We start from the raw sequence: 18,876 nt of genomic DNA on the forward strand, positions 1-18,876 counted from the left end.
CAAACAGACAATAGAAATAAGGAAGCCGTGAGAGTTGAAGATACGAAAGAATAGTTCACGTTAAATTTCAACGGGCTTGTTCTACAGTTTAAAAGAAATGCGAGATGCTGGTGTTTTAGAAGGTGATGTCCTGTTCAGGTTGTGAATTCTGGTGACTCGGCCACTTTCAACTGCTCTGTGACGGGGTCGCCGATCGAGTCGGTGTGGTGGATGCGCAATGCTGAACCAGTCCTGTCCATATCCGACGGGGAGGCCTCCACGGGCTCCCGGGTGCGTCTTCTGTCCCAGCAAGTGCTTCACGTCGGCGGGGTGTCCAGGTCGGACCGCGGCATGTACCAGTGCTTCGTGCGTAACGACAGAGAGAGCGCGCAGGGCAGCGCGGAACTGCGGCTCGGAGGTAAGCGCCCGCCTCCTGTGCGTTGCAGTGCGCAGGTTTCGCGTTGATCGGGCGAGGTTGGGTTAAGTTCTTACGGCGTTGAATGCAAATTAATTGATGTCTTCTGGGTTGTAGCGCCGTGTAGACTGGTAGAAGTTTACCAACGTTTCGGAGGTAATTACTGCCTCCATCATCAGCGCTCTGAGGATGAAGGCAGCAAACATTCTGAACGTCCGGTAAGCTTCCACGGCGCTACAACCCAGAAGAGAGCTATCTTCAAACTTGCCGCCGTGAGAACCTGAAATCTCTCTCGGTACAAGTTTCAGTGCAATCAAAGAATATTGACATTTTTTTATTTATGACAAAATCCACAAGTTTGAATGAAGATGGTCCCGTAAAACGTGTATAGACCTACCACCTTCTATTTTCATCTCTGGGGAAACCCTCCCCATTTTAGCTGTAGTTTTGTGTGTGTGTGATTTATGGGTAGCGGAAGTTGAAGCTCATTTCCGGGGTCGACTGTTGCGGTGACTGGTGGGAGTAGGGAGAACTATCGACCCTCCCTACAGTAACAAACCACCAGGGTGTGACGACATGAATAATGCAAGATACGCAATAAAATAGCGACATGAACACCCTCCCACGGGCGATTCGGGAATCTCGCCCTCGTTTGTTGAAAAGTTTGGCGTAGAACATCATAAATAGCTTCACTGTAGAATTTCATTACGGCTATATTATACTTCTCCCCCCCCCCCCACAACCCTCTTTCATATCGCGCCTGTGTACCTTTGAATGCGGGTCTGGCGAACGACAAAATATTTTTTTTGTGTCGAGAAGTCGGCTTTCAAACTGCCACCATGTTTTGTTAGTTTCTGCATTGTACGTTCATTAAAAAATGCACGTGTTTCTCATTGGCATTTCTACGATGAAGCGGGCACGTGTATTGTTTGCGCACGAGTTCATTCACAGTGCATCATCATAACAACTAAATTTCCATGCTACACAACCTTGCTTTAATGAAATATGGATCAACTTATAAATCAATTTTCTTCATCCCTTTTACTCACAAATATTTTCTTTCCAATAATGAAAATTTCACACCAAGTTTCACACCCATACAAAACAACAAGTAAAACTATATATTCCAGTAATATATTTAAATCTTTTTTTTTTTGCATTTTATGGACGAGCTGGGGAGAAAAAATATTTTGAAATGCGTGGCAGCAAATATTTGTCGAGTTGCGCTTAGTTTCTCCACACACCGAATTTTCATTCGTTATCATTACTGTCAAATGTTTTGACTTGGCCACATTTTAAAGTATTTATTAGCTGCATTTTCAAAATAATTTTGTTTTGTAGTCTGATGACGAGGCATGAACGTATATTTAGTTTCTCTACCTTTAGTTCCAAGCGGAAATTCTTTTTCTATTTATATACAGCTTTAATATGCATCTCTGATAACAGAATTCTATAGAAAGATCAAAAATAATTCTTTCTAGAATTTAGCCAACCAGAGAAAGAAATCCTTTTAGCCGCGTTGTTTTGCGGATGCCGATAAGATCTGCTAACATATCTGTATATAACTATTCGTGGGTTTTGCATGCAGTATGAGTGGAAGCTGTGTGCCGATCTAAAACTTACACGTTATCCACAAGATCCGCTCAGTTATGGTCACATAAACCCTTTAGGCAAGGGACTGAAGTTGCTGGAACAAAGCATTTTTGCGAAAATAACCTCGAACTCTCGCATACAAAATCTCCAGGGAAATGTTCAGATAAAAAAAATGCAATTCAAGTCTCGTGCATAAATGCTTCTGCTGTATTTTTATAATATTGCCTAAGAATATTAGCAGGTTCCTTTCGAAGTTCTGTATCCATTTTGTAGGCGTAACACACGACGCCACGAAGAGATTGCATATTTTAGCACGTTTAGAAAAAAAATTCCATAATCATGCCCATGAAAACGTGCGATAATACTAGTCACTTTTCCTGAAAATAAACAAAGCCTATTGGGAAATCTTTAGACTATTTAACGACATTATTTCAATTGTATACTTCATTAAAATCAGTTGAGATTTTTAGATATAAATGAATAGAAATGTAATGGGCAAGGAGCTCTGTATTGACTGTCGTAATATAACGAAGTTGCTGGTCATTTCCTTGTATTCTATGCAAACGTTAACAACTTGCTTCGTCTGGGAACAGATCACAATAAGCAGTGGAGAAAAATGGATGTTAACGTAGCTGATACTAAGACACGCCAGGAGTTTTCAGCTATAAAAGGATTAATTCAGCACTTGACATCTCATAAAAATCATTCTCGTGTATCTGTCAACATCAGATTCCTTCAGACGGAGTTTTGCATGAAACAAGTGAAGCAAAGTCGGCAGTTTTAGACGACGTAGACGAAACTCATTGCATGATACTCTGCTACGTCATGGTTTTATTTCTGTTTTTGCTTAAAGTGATTGTCTACCAACTGTATTATGTAATTTTTGTGAAACTTTTTTTCAGAAATTTTACGCTTAAACTTGACCTGAAATGTCACATTAGTACGTTAATATGAAGTTCAATCACACAAAATTAAACGTGTATAGTGGGAAGGGCCATTGAAATTTAACGGGGAGTGAATTCTTTCTTTACTTTATACCTTTCACTCTTCATTCACCTATCTCTTTCGTGCTTTTAGATATAGAGTACGTCTTAAACCAACCAAATGGTATTAGTTCTGACATCTAGCGTCATTACTAGGAACTTGGTCAGTTACGCATATCACATAGCTTAAGACGAATCCAGTCGAAAAGAAAAGAATTAAGAATTCACAACGTATCTCAAAGTAAAAACACGTATCTTTTTCAAGTATCAAGTGGTAAATAATGTTCAAGTATGTAATCCTTGAAAATCGCTGTCTTCTGGGTTGTTGCGCCGTGTATTCTGGTAAACTTCTACAAGAGTACGCGGTGCAACAACCCAGTAGACAGCCATCTTCAGACTCACCGCCGTGATAACCTCAAATCCTACATAAGTAATCCCTCTTTGTAGTGACAATCATACGAATTTTCGACCTTCGACCTCTAGAAAATGGAAACAATGATAGAAGGAGAAAAAAATAAGATATGTAGGCTTTAACTTGACACATTAACCAATAGATGGCATACATTGATGGGGTAGTGACTATGGTAGATGAAGGGGCGATCGCTTTTGTTTTTGGGTCACCTAGTTTAAAACTATCGATACGAAGCAAATTTCCGGTTGAATTTATCGATGGTGATACAAGAAACAGAAAGATGGTTGCTTCGGTTGAGGGTGGTCGTATGTGGTGGATTTCGGGTGTTATGAATTGTTGTTTACGCGGTAGGTGACGACACACGTTGAATTAAAGTTTCAATTCAACTTTAAATTTTGCATTCTCTACTTAACATCGTTATTTAAAAAAGACTGTTATATTTTTATTACTAAAATCTTTATCGAAATGTCGATCTTTAACAGTAGCAAAATGGCCTGATGACACAGTGTTACCACCCGCGAATTACGTAAGCCTGTAAATTAAATTATAATCCTGCAATTGCCAAGGAAATTTGTGGAAAATGGAGTTTTATATTGTGTTGCTGTAAATCGTGGGATAACTTGACATTTCTTAACAGAATAAGAGAACAGCAATTTGTCTATGGTGTAAACATAGGTCTGCCATGTTATCATTTCCTTTCCGGTTTAACGACCAAAATTCTGCAATGCGTTTGTCGATTTCTCCTCAACCTCAACTGGATGTTTTACAGACACGGTGCCTGAGCTGCAGTCAACTTTCATTGAGCAGGTCCTGAGACCTGGTTCCCCAGTATCCTTGCACTGCTCAGCTACAGGAAGTCCACCGCCACAGTTCTCGTGGTTCTTGGACGGAGAACTGCTCACAGCGTCCAGTGTGGGCCACAGGTACGCGATTGGACAGTACGTTGATCAGGCCGGTGACGTCATCAGCCACGTGAATATAAGCAGTGCCAGAGTCCAAGATGGCGGTCGCTATACTTGCAAAGCCAGCAATTCTCTTGGGTCTATCACTCATTCAGCCAGGCTCAATATTTACGGTGAGTTAAATACGTGATCTGTGTCTGGCTCAATATTTAAGAGGAGTCCACAATAACTTGAGACGGACTCAATATTGAGGGCGAGTTAAACGTATAATTTCTGTAGCACTCGGTATTTACAGTCAGATAAGTACATGATTTGCCGAATACTTTATATTCATAATGAATTGAAATACAATTTTGGCCTTACTCAGTGTTTACAGTGAGTTAAACCTGCAAGTTAAATTATAATTGTCCCCAATCCGTATATTATTTATTGCTAATACTTTTAATATCCAAAATAAACCATATTTCGATACGTGCTATCTGTTATATCAAGGAACTTGACATTTATACGTAAAAGCTGTTTATGAATCATCAAAATTGAGTTGTTTATTTATGGGTTTTGTTTTACTTTCAATGTAAACAGTGATTATTTCCTTAAACAGCGTCAACCAGTTGATCTTCGTAATGGTGAACTGCGGTGTTTTCTTCGCGGTAAGGACTGAATTCTTAAATGTTACTTTGACGAGTTTCGATTTTATAAGTGAGATACAACTGCTCATCCCCATACAACGCACGAAAGCTTACCGTTTCATTATAATTATATAAGATCCATTTCAATTTTATCCTCCCGTCTCCGAATAGGCTTTCCATGTGGTTCCTTACCTTCGGGTTTATTTAGGAAAATTTTTGAGTGCATTTCTTGTGTCTCTCACGCGAGCTACGTGTTTGTGTTTTGTGCCAGTTTGGAAATATTCTATTCACGTTTGCATGTTCACGTGTCAGGAGATGAAACGAAATGAAAGAATTCGAGACACGGCTGCTAATTCATTCGTCATTTCTACTGCACACTACCGCTACTGAATTTTTATTATATTTGCCTAAATGGAAACGTCTATCATCACGAACTCCCCTCTCTGAGACACTCGGAGAAATCGAAACCATTTGACCATTTTTTAGTTCCTTCCTTGAGCGCAGGTTGAAAAACTTCATTCCAAGGGTTTCTGCCTCTCCCATCGGACATTCTCACCATAGCCCCCCTCCCCCTCTCCCAAACCTCTCCTTCTAACTGAATTCATGAATAAAATTTGCTATCAATGGCGGACTTGGACATTATATATATAGGAAATACATAGAAACGGAGTAAATGACTTTTCTCACTAAGGACCGCACGTGAAGTGGAAGAAACGTTCGTGGTCCATTTATTTTGTGCGATAGTCGTGGTGTTACATACCTTAACTTTTCAAAGCGCAGCGAGGACTATTGTCCTGTGTAGTACCTGCGCTGACGTTCAGTAACTCTGTACGTTGTGAGCTTCATCACAAATGCAAGAGGTTTGTCGGCCGTGTTGACACGAGAGTGTCTTCCAAAAATCTACCGGAATCTGCCCTGGCTTTGGTACCACACCCTTCTCGATCGGAAATTTAAGCTTTTTCGTTGTAATTATTTCTAACCTCTTTCCAGGTTCGCCCTACATCCGTGCCATCGGCACCCTCCACGCGGTAGCTGGGCATGACGTCACTTTGCGCTGCCCCTACTCGGGGTACCCGATAAGCGCTATCAGCTGGGAGCGACGAGGAAAGGAACTTCCTGCGGATCTACGCCGATCTCGTGGGAAAGGCGGTTCGCTGACCATTAGTCGCGTAGACCCAGCTGTGGACGCCGGCAGCTACGTTTGTTCGGTCCGTGGTAACAGCGGAGAACTTGCTCGAAGGGAGATCCAACTGACCGTGAACAGTGAGTACGTAAAGAGGCGTCAAGTGTGCGGTGAGCAACAGATCGAACCCGCGTTTCGACAGTTCAAGAAGCAACCGCGTGTCGATGTTGGTCTTCTGGGTGGTAACGACTGTGGACATCGTTGGTACTATATCTGCAGGTCCACACGGCGTTACAACTCGGAACACCAATATCGATATGTTCACCGCCTTGAGAACCACAAAGCTCACATAGTTTTGCACGTATTTTAACGGCTTGAAACGTTTTCACTGTGGGCGAAAGAACATGGCTTCAGAATGTTTTAGAACTGCTGAGAAGAAGAATATTTAAACATAAGAAAGATAAAATGGCAGGAACAATGGAGAAAGCTGGGTAATGACAAGCTTCGTTATGTATACTTTTCATAAAATATTGTTAGTGTCATTAAATTAAGGCGAAAGTGATGGGTGGAGCATGTAGCACCCGAGAAATGCATACGCAGTTTTGGTGATAATGTGTATTACAGAGATACGTGTGGACAACTTTCAACTTCCAAAAGACAGAATTCAGTAACAAGCTTTTGTGAATATCGTAATGAATTCAGGGTTCCGTAAAAGTTGGTAACTTTCTTTCGGTCTTTATTCTTTTTCGATTTCTTCCTATCTCTTGATCTCCCACTGTGAAAATTCTTTTCTTGGCCGTGCCATAGTTCAGGCCGCGGTTAGTTACCGGCTTCTCGCCACGGAGGACTGGTTTCGCTCCCAGTTCAGTCCATGTGGTATATGTGGTGGACAAAGTGGAATTGGAAAAGGTTTTCCCAGAGTTGTTTGAATTTCCTTCACCATCATCCCACCAGTTCTTCATAATTACTTATGTTGTCTGAGGGATGGACAATGTGCCCATTAGTGGCTGCAGTTCCACAGTGATAATAAATAATCTTCCAGTATTTCCCATTTGTTCTGTTTTTCTTTTTCTTCCAAGCTATATTTCATCACCATGCTCGAAAGAGCTGAACATTGCCATGTATCCTAAGCCAGTTGAATCCATACCACAACTTTACACCCTATTTATTAAATATTTATTTCAATGTCAGCCTCTCAAAACGTGACAGTGCAGTGATCTGTTACTTATTTGCTACATTCTGATTTTCAGATCCCCCAGTAATGGAACCGTTCTTCTTTCCATCCAGTCTGCAAGAGGGCAGCCGCGCTCAAGTCACATGCAGTATCTCTTCCGGTGACCTTCCCATTGAATTTGCGTGGCTTAAAGATGGTCAGCCGCTCCCACCTTCCCTCCAGGTAACTAATTGTAGTAGGATTCTGACATGTGATGGCTTTGGCCATTCAAGGAAAGTAGAACTGCAGGTTATTAAATTTTCTGCTTGAACTTCAGTGCTAGAAGTAAGAAGTATGATCTTAAAGCTTTGTAAGACTGTGTACAGGCTCATTATTCCTGGCCTTTCATTTGAAATAATTATATGCTTTAGAAACACGAAGTCTACTGAGTCAAAGAGTATTTGTTTATTCTAAAGTTGCAGCATTTTAATTATATCCTTATCTGTAGATTATTTGACTCTGCATTTGTTCTTATGATTCTGCAACATTGTTTTAATTTAGGCATAAGTAAACATATTTAACAGTTCCATCCACTCCCATTTTCACAATGTCTACCTGAGATCCTTCCTAATGCTATTCCATCTTCCAAGTTGACATTTCTGAAGAAATGTCTCCATTGTAATTCTGTATACATTCCTAACCTAACCTAACCAAACCTAACCTAACCTAACCTAACCTAAGCCACGTAGATTTCAGTATCTTAACAACAACAAGCGATCTTTACAAATCGTGAATTTCCTCACCTATCTCACATACGAGGTCTGTTCAAAATGTATCAGACCTTAATTTTTCCCCCGGAAACAAATGAAGCATGGGAGGTGTCCTCTGGTGGGGGGAGGGGGGTGTAGGGGACCTTCATGCACACGTGTGAAATTTTTCCCCGCCCGCAGAGAGCATCAGTCGCCGGCAGGATCAAAAATCTTTCAACCACTTATAATTTATTTTTTCTGACATTTAAATATGCATCGTATCTGTTATTATTAAAGGTTGAAGAGAAGAAGGGTGGAGCCTTCTTCACGTTTCTGGTATTTAACCAGGTGACGTCACGACACAGTGGTTCTTACACCTGTGTTGCCAGCAATTCAGCAGCCACAGTCAATTACACAGCTCAGCTCCTTGTCAAAGGTCAGTTCATCATACTAGATTCAGAAGGTTAAGAAACCATAGCACTGAAGTCCTCATGTTATAAACACCAGGGAGTTCATCCGTAATTCTTAGAACTAATTTTGTTTACGTACACAGTATTATAATTGGTAAAAAGGCTCATAAGCCAACCCATAATTAAGTTAAAATATAGTACATTTGGAATGAATAACAGTAGAAAGCAAATTTACTGTAATACTTGTAATGAAACAAAGCTCTTTTGTTTTTGAGTCCTTTTATATATTTTTGTTTTCATTGTTCGTTCTCTTAAACATATATATGTAATTTATTACTTCAGGCTCAACAAATAATGAAGATTTCTGTCTTCTGGGTTGTTGCGCCGTGTAGTCTGGTCGATGTTAACCAACGTTTCAGAGGTCATACTGCCTCCGTCATCAGGGCGATGAATATCCCTGATGACTAAGGCAGTATGACCTCTGAAACGTTGGTTAACATCGACCAGACTACACGGCGCAACAACCCAGAAGACAGCAATCTTCATACCCACCACTGTGAAAACCTCAAATCTTACTTAAAAAATAATGTTTACATTTCTTAGTTGCTCCTCAGTGGGTAATGGAACCTCAAGATGTCGCCACATTAGCTGGAGGTTCACTTACAGTTCATTGCCAGGCTCAGGGGTTTCCACAGCCTCAGATTACATGGATGAGAGGACAGGGTAAGATCACAAGATATAAATATTGTTTATTATATATTTCCATTTGGCACGCACAAAATCAGCAGAATTTAATTGCGACGGACAAACACAATGCGTTATTTTTCACTCAGGTACATTAAAATATATGCTTCATTATAGTTAGTAGTCTAATGTGTGCCAAAAATGATCCAAATTTTTAAATGGGGTTTAATTTAATTTTAACACTATTAGAGAAGTGTGTATTGTGTAATTTTTGATTATGTTAACAACAAAATTAAAAATTACAAAACTGGATAATTTCAACTTCATTGTGGCAGGGGAAGTTAGAAATAAAATTAATTCAAGTTCTAGTGATACAGTTTCCTTAAAGTTGAGATTAAAGTTGTCGCTGTCAAAAGAGAATGTTGCGTGGGTTTCAGAACGGCTTTCTTCAGATTTTCAACCTCTAGACTACGCTGATGGCCGAACGGCACTTACTCCTAATGGAAGTCTGGTTATTCAGTCTGTCGGACCGAAGGATGAGGGGTACTACTTATGCAGAGCCGCAAACGGTATTGGTCCAGGCCTTAGCAAAGTGGTATCTCTTGCCGTTAATGGTAATTATAGTGCAAGCTTGTAATAGCATGCATTCATCTCACAATTAATACTACATTCTTTGTTAATGACTACATGATTAAGGTTTATTAGAATTTATTATTAACACGCCCAATTTAGCAGGTAAATTATCATCATTCTTCATTCATTAGTAAAATTTACCTGTGATTGTGATGTAATTTTTGTTTGTTCAGAACCAGTAAAATTTGATACACCAGCGAGGAATGTGACCGCTCGGCGAGGAGAGTCCGTGACACTGAGTTGCGACGTGAAGGGCGACCATCCCATACAGGTGTACTGGCTGTTCAACGAACAGAGAATTCATCACAATAACTACAGGTCAGGACAAGTTGAGGCCCTAAGCTATGATAAAGATTTATTTCACAAATGTACATTAATAATAAAAAAATGTTGTCGACGTGAAAATAAAAGAATGTGTCTAAATATACCGTGCACTGTGTCGATTGGTCGTTCTTAAAAATACCAGTAATTGTAATTATACAGCATGATGCATAATATACACACACATGCGCATGCACAATTAAAATGCTTCATTTGATGAAATCAGGAACGGAAAAGATTAAGTGTTTATAATGAATTACGGAGATGAACACTGCATTGAAATTTCTTCCAAATCCATGTCACGCCAGTGCGCTCGTGATTAAGTATAACTCTTGTTTTATAAATCAAGCGTTGTTAATAAATACCAAAATATTTTATTGTGTTTTCAGGTTCAGTTTATCTGAAGTGAAGTTAGACACTGGTTTGCAGAGCCATCTTGTGATACAGCAGTCAGATCGTCAAGACTCAGGATTGTACGTCTGCGAGGCAGACAACATGTTTGGCCATTCTAAACAAACCACTCTCTTGGCAGTTCAAGGTAATTATTTACAGGAAACAAACTTTTGCCACTAATTTAATTTCAGAGGGTATTTACGGGTGAATCTTTAATTTTCCTAAGTATGGTAATTTAAGCCCTCGTGAATTCAGATTTACACAGCTTTTCAGAATCTAAGTAACATATTCTAAGTGGAGACGGAACAGAGAGCCAGCTGTTTTGATACATTAATAACTGCTGTAGTAGCTTCCTTGTTGAATTATTTCAGCACCTTTTACTAATTAAAAAATAATATATGTACTCTCAAAAACGTGTTTATAATATCATTCTTCTTCTTCTTCTATGGCTCTCCGGTCCGTATTCGGTCCATGGCCTCCTCAATTCTCCTCTGTCCGAGGCTTTGATCGAGGTTTCGAAACATCTTCCCTTTTACAGTGCAAGGTTGTTAGCCTTGCGACCAACCCCCAACCTGGAGGACCAGGGTACCTGTCTTAGTCTGACCTCTCCCCCTTGACCAATCTGGCTAGGGAGGCCCTACCAGTAGCTATGCTACCGCCAACATAGCTCTTGGAGTCAAGCCCCACCACTATGACAAGGGGCAGGTACCATTAAGTGGGGATATAATATCATTACCATTATTAATATAACTGACATCTGAATCTATATGTTCATGGGTATTCTGTGTTGTCTTTACTCAGAAGAAATTGCTTACGTTTCATGACGCTAACAACCAATTGTCAAAAACTTTACTGGGATACTAGTGGAAGTGTTGCCTAATTCGCAGTGATATCCTGAGATAACCCCGTCTCTAGCAGTACAGAGGACATCAAAATTCGTCATGTAGCTACATACAACTGGTTATGTATATACATTATCTTCTTCTATTTCTGGTTTAACAATGTCTTTATACATTTTCTGATACCCTTTTACGGGTCCCAACTTTTCCGTTGGCTTGATCTATAGACATTTGGTAGGACTCCTTGGACGAGGGATCGGCCCGTCGCAAGGCCTCTACCTGTACACAGGACAGCACAACACAGAAAAACGTGGACAAACATCCATGGCTTGAGTGGGATTCAAACCCACTGTCCCTGCGACCAAGCGGCCCAAGGCCTACGCCTCAGACCGCGCGGCCACTGCGGACCCCGCATATACATTATGAAGTGGTAATTTTCTCTCTCTCTCCCTCTCTCTCTCTAGAGCCACCAGATCCACCAGTCAATTTGGAGGTGGTGGAAGTTGGTAGCCGTGCAGTAAGATTATCATGGCGACCACCATTTGATGGACACAGCAAACTGATTGGCTACAACGTTCAGTATAAAGCATCTCCTCCATCAAGCCATGGAGAAATAACCGACTGGCAGCATGCCAATACTCTTAACTTGTCCATTTCTGCTGTTGAAACTGGAGATCGGGCAGAGGGGTAACGACTAGTTCATACATCATTAAAAGAGATTCTGTTCTATGATGGAGTTTGATAATTAATTAGTTCACACATTTCGTACATCAGCTCTGTTGGTACAGTTATTTTTACTGAACTTGATCACGATATATAACTTCATGAAGAACATTCGGAAATAAAAGCCTCACAAAGTTTTAGTATGCAGCCATTAACCAGAGAAGGAAAATTAGTTATTTATTGTGTAAGATCTGAAGTTCTTACAGCAGAGAAGATGTGGATTTTTGTCTTCTATGCTCTGTTTTAGGTTGATGTCATTGTTTAAGGGGAAGTATCACCATCTTAAGGGTAGATCCTATAGATGGAATCTATGTTCCTCCAAAAGATTTGTAACTGCGTTTAGGATTACATGGTGACAGACCCCAGGAAACAGTATTCAACAGATTTCTGTCTTCTGGGTTGTTGCGCTGTGTAGTCTGGTCAATGTTAACCAACGTTTCAGAGGTCATACTGCCTCCGTCATCATCACCCTGATGACGGAGGCAGTATGATCTCAGAAACGTTGGTTAACATCGACCAGACTACACAGCGCAACAACCCAGAAGACAGAAATTGGTACTTGTTGGTTATTGGGACACAAAACGGGAGAGTCAAATATCTGGACTTGGATTGGACGGAAAACTGCCCTTGCGTATCAGTATACCCATATACTCGGTTGTTGTTATCTGTTAGTTCATTCAGTTATTTATTACTGTTCGGTATCATATTAAAAATTTGTGATTCAACAGAGAGGCACGGCCCAACTTCATCTGGATTCATATTTAGCCGAGTTCATGTGGCGGCGTACAAATGATAACGGCAATATTTTTAAAATGATTCTAAAATCTCTAAGCGAATTTTGGCCTCCGGAGACAGGTTGTAACAACAATTAACATCTCATGCATATCCAAATAAAATATAATAATTTGTCATTTATTGAAATAAAATATAATAACTTTCAAGTATGTCATTTATCCACACACATTAACCTAACCTAACCTAACCTATTTTTAAAGCGATGTGTCCCGATAACCCACAAGTACCCAGAAATCTTCATACTTACCGCTGTGAAAACCTCAAATCTTACATGGTATTCAACAGGAATATTGATTATATTTAATTCGCTGAAGCTACAGTTTCTTCCTGTAGTATACAAAGCACGGAAAACTGAGCTGCGATACATGGCCGATAAATGTTGAAGCTTTAAAAACTTTCATACGCATCCAGATAGGGACGTAGTTTGTGCTTCAATGCTTTCCATTTTAGATACAAAATGAAATAAATCATATTTGAATACTGTGATATTGGCATAAACATTTGTTGCCAATATATTTTATTACGGTTACTTTACTTTATACGTCCAGTCTCTCTAATAACAATTGAATGCTATTTTTTTGTGCTGACGAATTAAAGATGATTGTGCACATACAAGTTCTCATACCTATGGCCTTGTTGTGACGTGCTCTTCTCAGGGGTGAGCAACAGCAACACACGTCAGTGCTAAGTGGGCTCCATCCCGCAACCACATACCACATTCGCATGTTGGCCATCAACGGTATCGAGCCCAGTGTCTTCACTGACCCGATAGCAGCCAAAACTCAGGAAGAAGGTCAGTGGTCTATACCTTCTTAATATGCATTTTTAACCTAACCTACAATAGAACATTTGTGAATTTATGAAGTATAAGCAGTAATATCTAACGTAAGGTTGCCCATATTAGAAATATAAAAGTTTATTAAACATTTAGAGTTAATGGCTCGCTTCTGGGTTTGGCCTACCATATACTGTGTAATCTGGTCTACCAAAATACATGGCGCTACAAGACAGCCATCTTCGTACTCAATGCCATGGGAACGTCAAATCAAACACATTTATAATTGTTAAATAATTAACTTCATTTAAGCAAAATAAGACAAGTTCTGTAACAAACAATAAATGGAATAAATCAAAATCAAATTTAGAAACTGAATTGCAAGAAACTTGATGTAAAATTTACGAATTATTTTAAGTTTTTTTTTAAAGAAAATAATAAATTGCAATGTGGTTATGTCATGGAATGTTTTGTTTTGTTAAGAGTAACTGATGAATTATTGTAACCTGACGTGCAGTTGTTTTTCATACATTTTTATGCAATAAGTACAAAGAGGAAGCCATGTCTGCCCAATTGTCTGCACGTTTCATGTCCGAAACAACAGGAAGTCTACACATAATTTAGCTAAGACATGGAATTCTGTCTTTGGCAGTGGACAAGCCCGAAATCTTCATTAGCAGTTGCGATAGATGGCAGTGTATGTCAAAGAAATTTTTGTATGTGATTATGCAATTACATAATTTCCTAATTTTGAGAGTTTATTTTTATTATGATCACGTAGATGATACCAACAAACTGACAACTGACAACCTACCTAGAACTGAAGTTCTGCTTACTGGATAGCTTAAGTGTACTGAAAATGTTACAAAAAAACAAAGCAACAATTTGTAACTTAACACAGACATACAAAGGGCAGTCACATGCACCTGACATATGATATGCAAAGGTATTTAATGAACGCTGATTTTACATTTACAGCTCCTGTGGGACCCCCACAGAGTGTCCATATTGAGACGCTTGGTCCTGATCAGCTTCTTGCAACATGGAAGGTACTACTTTACAAATACCGAGTACTATTTGAAATCAAAATATACTTACGTTTCTGTACATATTTGGGAATATCCAGTGAAAATGTGGACTGTACTTCAACACTTCAGCCACATAGTCCAAAATCCATTACTGATCTTCTGTTACGTCATGATGGCCCTTGGCCAGTCCAAGGTGGTGAGGGAGACAAGAACAGTGGGAGGAAAGTTCTGGTGTTGGTAGCAAGACGAGGGGTGGCTGCGTAGCTACAGATCTTATGGTAAACATCAACAGTTCATGACAATGAGGCTAGCAGGAATTTTACTTATACAGTGAAACCTCGATGCATCGTTTTCGGCGGGGGTGGGAAATAAAAACGATAGATGCGGGAAAGCATTAAAAATTTAAAAAAAAAACAATGTTTCTCTTTCAAAGTTACTTCTTTTTACCAAAAAAGTCTTTAATGGACAACTGGTTTGTCGAAACTTTACGTTTTAGACCAAACAGAGTACTTTCCACGTTCAAAATGTTTTCCTCGTCACGTTCGCTAATATTATGGGCATAAAAGAACGACTTCACTTTTGCCAATGCAGCGTGTGCTTCGGCAAAACTCGGCACAGCTTCGGGCTCGCATTCGTCGTCTTCCTCACCGCTCCCACCCCCTTCGCGATCGTCACACAACTTATCAATCGTGTCGACTCCGCATGTAGCAAGCTCGCTGTCTACTGCCGCGTAGTCACCAAATTTAACCACGTCTTTCACGGCGCCAAATCTATTCCAGTCTTCGTGAAAGCCATCATGCTCATCCACACTGACGTTAGAGTCTGCTTCTGTGCGAAGTTCACACCCGTAGCCACCTTTGTGAAAACAATTCAGAACAGTTGGTTGGGAGACATGCCGCCAAGCTGCCACTGTGAAATGAATTGCTTGTAGCACGTCAATTTTCATGTTGACATCCTTCCCAGCATCCATTGCACATACAGCTGTTTGCACAAGGCGCTTTCTATACAACTGCTTGAAAGATTTTATGATGCCCAAATCAAGCGGTTGCAAGACGCTCGTGCAATTTGCTGGATACTGCACGACTTTCACATTTCGTAGAAATGTCGTGTCCTTCGGATGAGCGGCACAATTATCAACAAACAGCAAAATCTTTCTGCCTTGTGCGCCCATGGAGGCATCCAGAGAACTTAAAAACGCCGTAAAGATGTCTGTTGTCATCCAAACCTTTTTGTTGGCGTGATATTTCACCGGAAGTTTTTTCATGTTTTTGAAACAACGCGGTTTTCGTGATTTTCCAACTACAATCGGAACCCGTTTGTCACTACCGTCACTGTTAACACACAGAAGAACAGTAATTCGGTGTTTTGCACGTATTCCCCCGTGGCAAGATTCACCTTTCAATGCCAGAGTCCTATCCGGGAGGGCGTTGTAGAAAAGTCCGGTCTCATCCGCATTATAAATGTTCCGCGGCTCATATCCCTCCAGCAGTGTTGGCAGTCTCTCGAGCCACAGCTCCGTTATTTCCACATCCACAGCAGCACTTTCGCCGGCTAACTTCTTGTAGACCATACCATGTCGTTCTTTAAACCTACTAATCCAGCCATTCGACGCTGCAAAATTTTCAATATTCAGCCTTGCGGCTATCGTCTTGGCTTTTTCCCGCAAGATGTTGCCATCAACAGGAATTCCTGAGGCCCGCGATTGCTGGTACCAAGTGAAGAGGACACTTTCTAGCTCACTGAAAGTTGATTTTCTTCCGGATTTCCTTTTTTTGCATGAATTACCGCACTTGTCAGTTTGTTTTCGGATTTCTTTCTTCTTTGCAACTATTGAATTTAAAGTAGATGGTGCTAATCCAAGGCGTTTAGCAATGTCGATTCTTTTTTCAAATGGATTCTTCTCCACTTCTTCTATGATTTTTAATCTTTCTTGAAGAGTTCTGACTTGCTTTAGTGGGCGAGACATGGTACAGGAATAATAACAAAATAATTAACAGGAGTAAGAGGAATAACAAAATATTTACGGGAACAACAACAAAAGTATAGACTGGAACAATAACAGGAAGAATGGAAGTACTGTTACTGCCGAACACGACGAAACGTAGCCGTAGAAGACACTGAACCACTGGAAACGAGATGAACCAGAAGAATGAAAAGTGCCGCCAGCCTTTCCTTTGTACTTGTAATAAAAGCATTTGTGAAGAAATTCACACTGCACATGCCATCTGGCATCGCTGGAACGAAATATGAGTGCACCCTAATTAAACTCATAAAATTTCTGACAATGAGCACCGCCATTCACCCCTGCACCGCTGACCCATCATTCTAAAAGAATCTGTGCTGGTTGGGCGACATAACAGGTTACTGCTACTGCGTATTCCAAAAACATTGTGCGTCTTAAATGAAACCTGCAGCAAAATTCGAGTAGGTAAATATGTATCTGAGACATTCCTCATCAAGAACGGTCTAAAACAAGGAGATGCTTTGTCTCCCTTGCTCTTTAACTTTGCGCTAGAATACGCCATCAGGAAGGTCCAAGGTAGGCAGGAGGGTTTGCAATTGAATGGGACACATCAGCTATTGGCATATGCTGATGATGTTAATTTATTGGGGGACGATATAAATACAATAAAGAGGAACGCAGAAGTTTTACTAGAGGCTGGTAGACAAGTGGGGCTGGAAGTAAATTCAGAAAAAACTAAGTACATGTTAGTATCTCGTCATCAGAAGACAGGCGGGCAAAATTATCTTAGGGTGGCTAATAAATCCTTTGAAAGGGTTACAAAGTTCAAATATTTGGGAACAACAATAACAAATCAAAATGATACTTGTGAGGAAGTTAGGAGGAGACTAAATTCCGGAAATGCTTGCTACTTCTCAGTCCAAAATATTTTGTCTTCCCGTCTGATTTCTAAGAACCTGAAAATTAAAGTATACAAAACAATAATATTGCCTGTTGTTTTGTATGGGTGCGAAACATGGTCTCTCACTCAGAGGGAGGAACACAGATTGCAGGTGTTTGAGAATCGGGTGTTGAGGAGGATATTTGGGCCTAAGAGGGAAGACGATGGGGCGTGGAGAAAACTGCACAATGACGAGCTTAAAAATCTGTACTGCTCCCCCAGTATTGTGAGGGTGATTAAGTCGAGAAGAGTGAGATGGGCGGGACATGTAGCGCGCATGGATGGGACAAGAGGTGTGCACCGGGTACTGGTTGGGAAACCTGAAGGGAAGAGACCGCTGGGGAGACCTAGACGTAGATGGGAGGATAATCTCAGGCGGGATCTATGGGAGATAGGAGTTGAAGGAAACTGGATTTTGTTGGCCCAGGACAGGGTCCGGTGGAGGGCTTTGGTTAATTCGGTGATGAACCTTCGGGTTCGGTAAGCCATCTAGTTAGTTAGTTAGTTGTGCGTCTTTCGGTATTAATTTATCTCAAAACCCAGCATTTTAATTTCTCAGAAACGATCATTGCGGGAAAATTGTTGGCCGGGACTAAGATTTTTGAACGATCGATGCGATAAAACGATAGTTCGAGGAACGATAGAAGCGGGAAAATGTAACATTATTTTATATGGGATGTATTCGGGACCGAACAAAACGGACGATGCATCCGGGAAAACGATAGTTCCGGGAACGATAGATAGAGGTTTCACTGTATTCCAATATACTTGTGAATGTAATTGAATTATTTCTATTTAAAATGTGTTTGGTACACTTGTACTTGTCATGGTGGCCTACTAAAATCTGATGTTTCTTTCATTTGTAATCCCCTCTTCTTTACAATTAATCTTTGCCAAAGGTAATGTTCCTAATTTAAAATATTTTTCCAGCCTCCTAAAGCTGAACTGTGGAATGGCGACTTGCTGGGGTACGTCATCTACTGGAATGTTCACGGCACTTCGCCTGGTTTTGGAGGAAACCACACTAGTTCACACACAGTATGTATATGTGTTAATTTCAGTGTATTTGATGTAACTCAGATTACTTCACTTCACTTAGTCGGTCCTCTTCTACCGCTTGGTGTGCATGTGTACATGTTCATGAAGGTGCTAATGTTGGTCTTCTAGGTTGTATCAACCTGACAATTGAGGTAGTATGTTCCTCCAAAATGTTTGTATCTACCTATGCAAGTCAACATCACATTACAGCACAGAAGACAGACATTAAGACCTCTGACATCGGTTTTAATATTATCCTCCCATCTACAACTGCTCTCCCAAATGGTCCTTTTCTTTCATGTTTTCTAACTAAAATCTTGGTGACAAAATCTTTGTTATCAAGATTATGTTGCTTCATGCTTCGTTAAGTAGCTGATTTGATTATAGCTTCAACTG

At 40.3% G+C, this 18,876-nt stretch overlaps 1 protein-coding gene across 5 annotated transcripts in view; it reads left to right on the plus strand.

Moving 5' to 3' along the window:
- Window positions 1-18,876, plus strand: part of Dscam3 (Down syndrome cell adhesion molecule 3) — a 218,137-nt gene that overhangs the window by 182,942 nt on the left and 16,319 nt on the right. For all 5 annotated transcript variants that reach the window (XM_087350159.1, XM_087350158.1, XM_022081536.2 and 2 more), the window contains 13 exons: window positions 139-397; window positions 4,152-4,457; window positions 5,904-6,176; window positions 7,287-7,432; window positions 8,236-8,374; window positions 8,952-9,071; window positions 9,470-9,646; window positions 9,839-9,983; window positions 10,376-10,524; window positions 11,683-11,905; window positions 13,393-13,529; window positions 14,490-14,560; window positions 18,373-18,480. In XM_087350159.1, coding sequence (XP_087206285.1) covers window positions 139-397; window positions 4,152-4,457; window positions 5,904-6,176; window positions 7,287-7,432; window positions 8,236-8,374; window positions 8,952-9,071; window positions 9,470-9,646; window positions 9,839-9,983; window positions 10,376-10,524; window positions 11,683-11,905; window positions 13,393-13,529; window positions 14,490-14,560; window positions 18,373-18,480 — 2,253 coding nt within the window. The remainder of the gene's footprint in view (window positions 1-138; window positions 398-4,151; window positions 4,458-5,903; window positions 6,177-7,286; window positions 7,433-8,235; window positions 8,375-8,951; window positions 9,072-9,469; window positions 9,647-9,838; window positions 9,984-10,375; window positions 10,525-11,682; window positions 11,906-13,392; window positions 13,530-14,489; window positions 14,561-18,372; window positions 18,481-18,876) is intronic.

This window comes from Zootermopsis nevadensis, unplaced genomic scaffold (genome assembly GCF_977971745.1).
Source record: "Zootermopsis nevadensis isolate Lab colony 2312 unplaced genomic scaffold, Znev_1.0 Znev_ptg000017l, whole genome shotgun sequence".
Lineage (NCBI taxonomy): Eukaryota > Metazoa > Arthropoda > Insecta > Blattodea > Termopsidae > Zootermopsis > Zootermopsis nevadensis.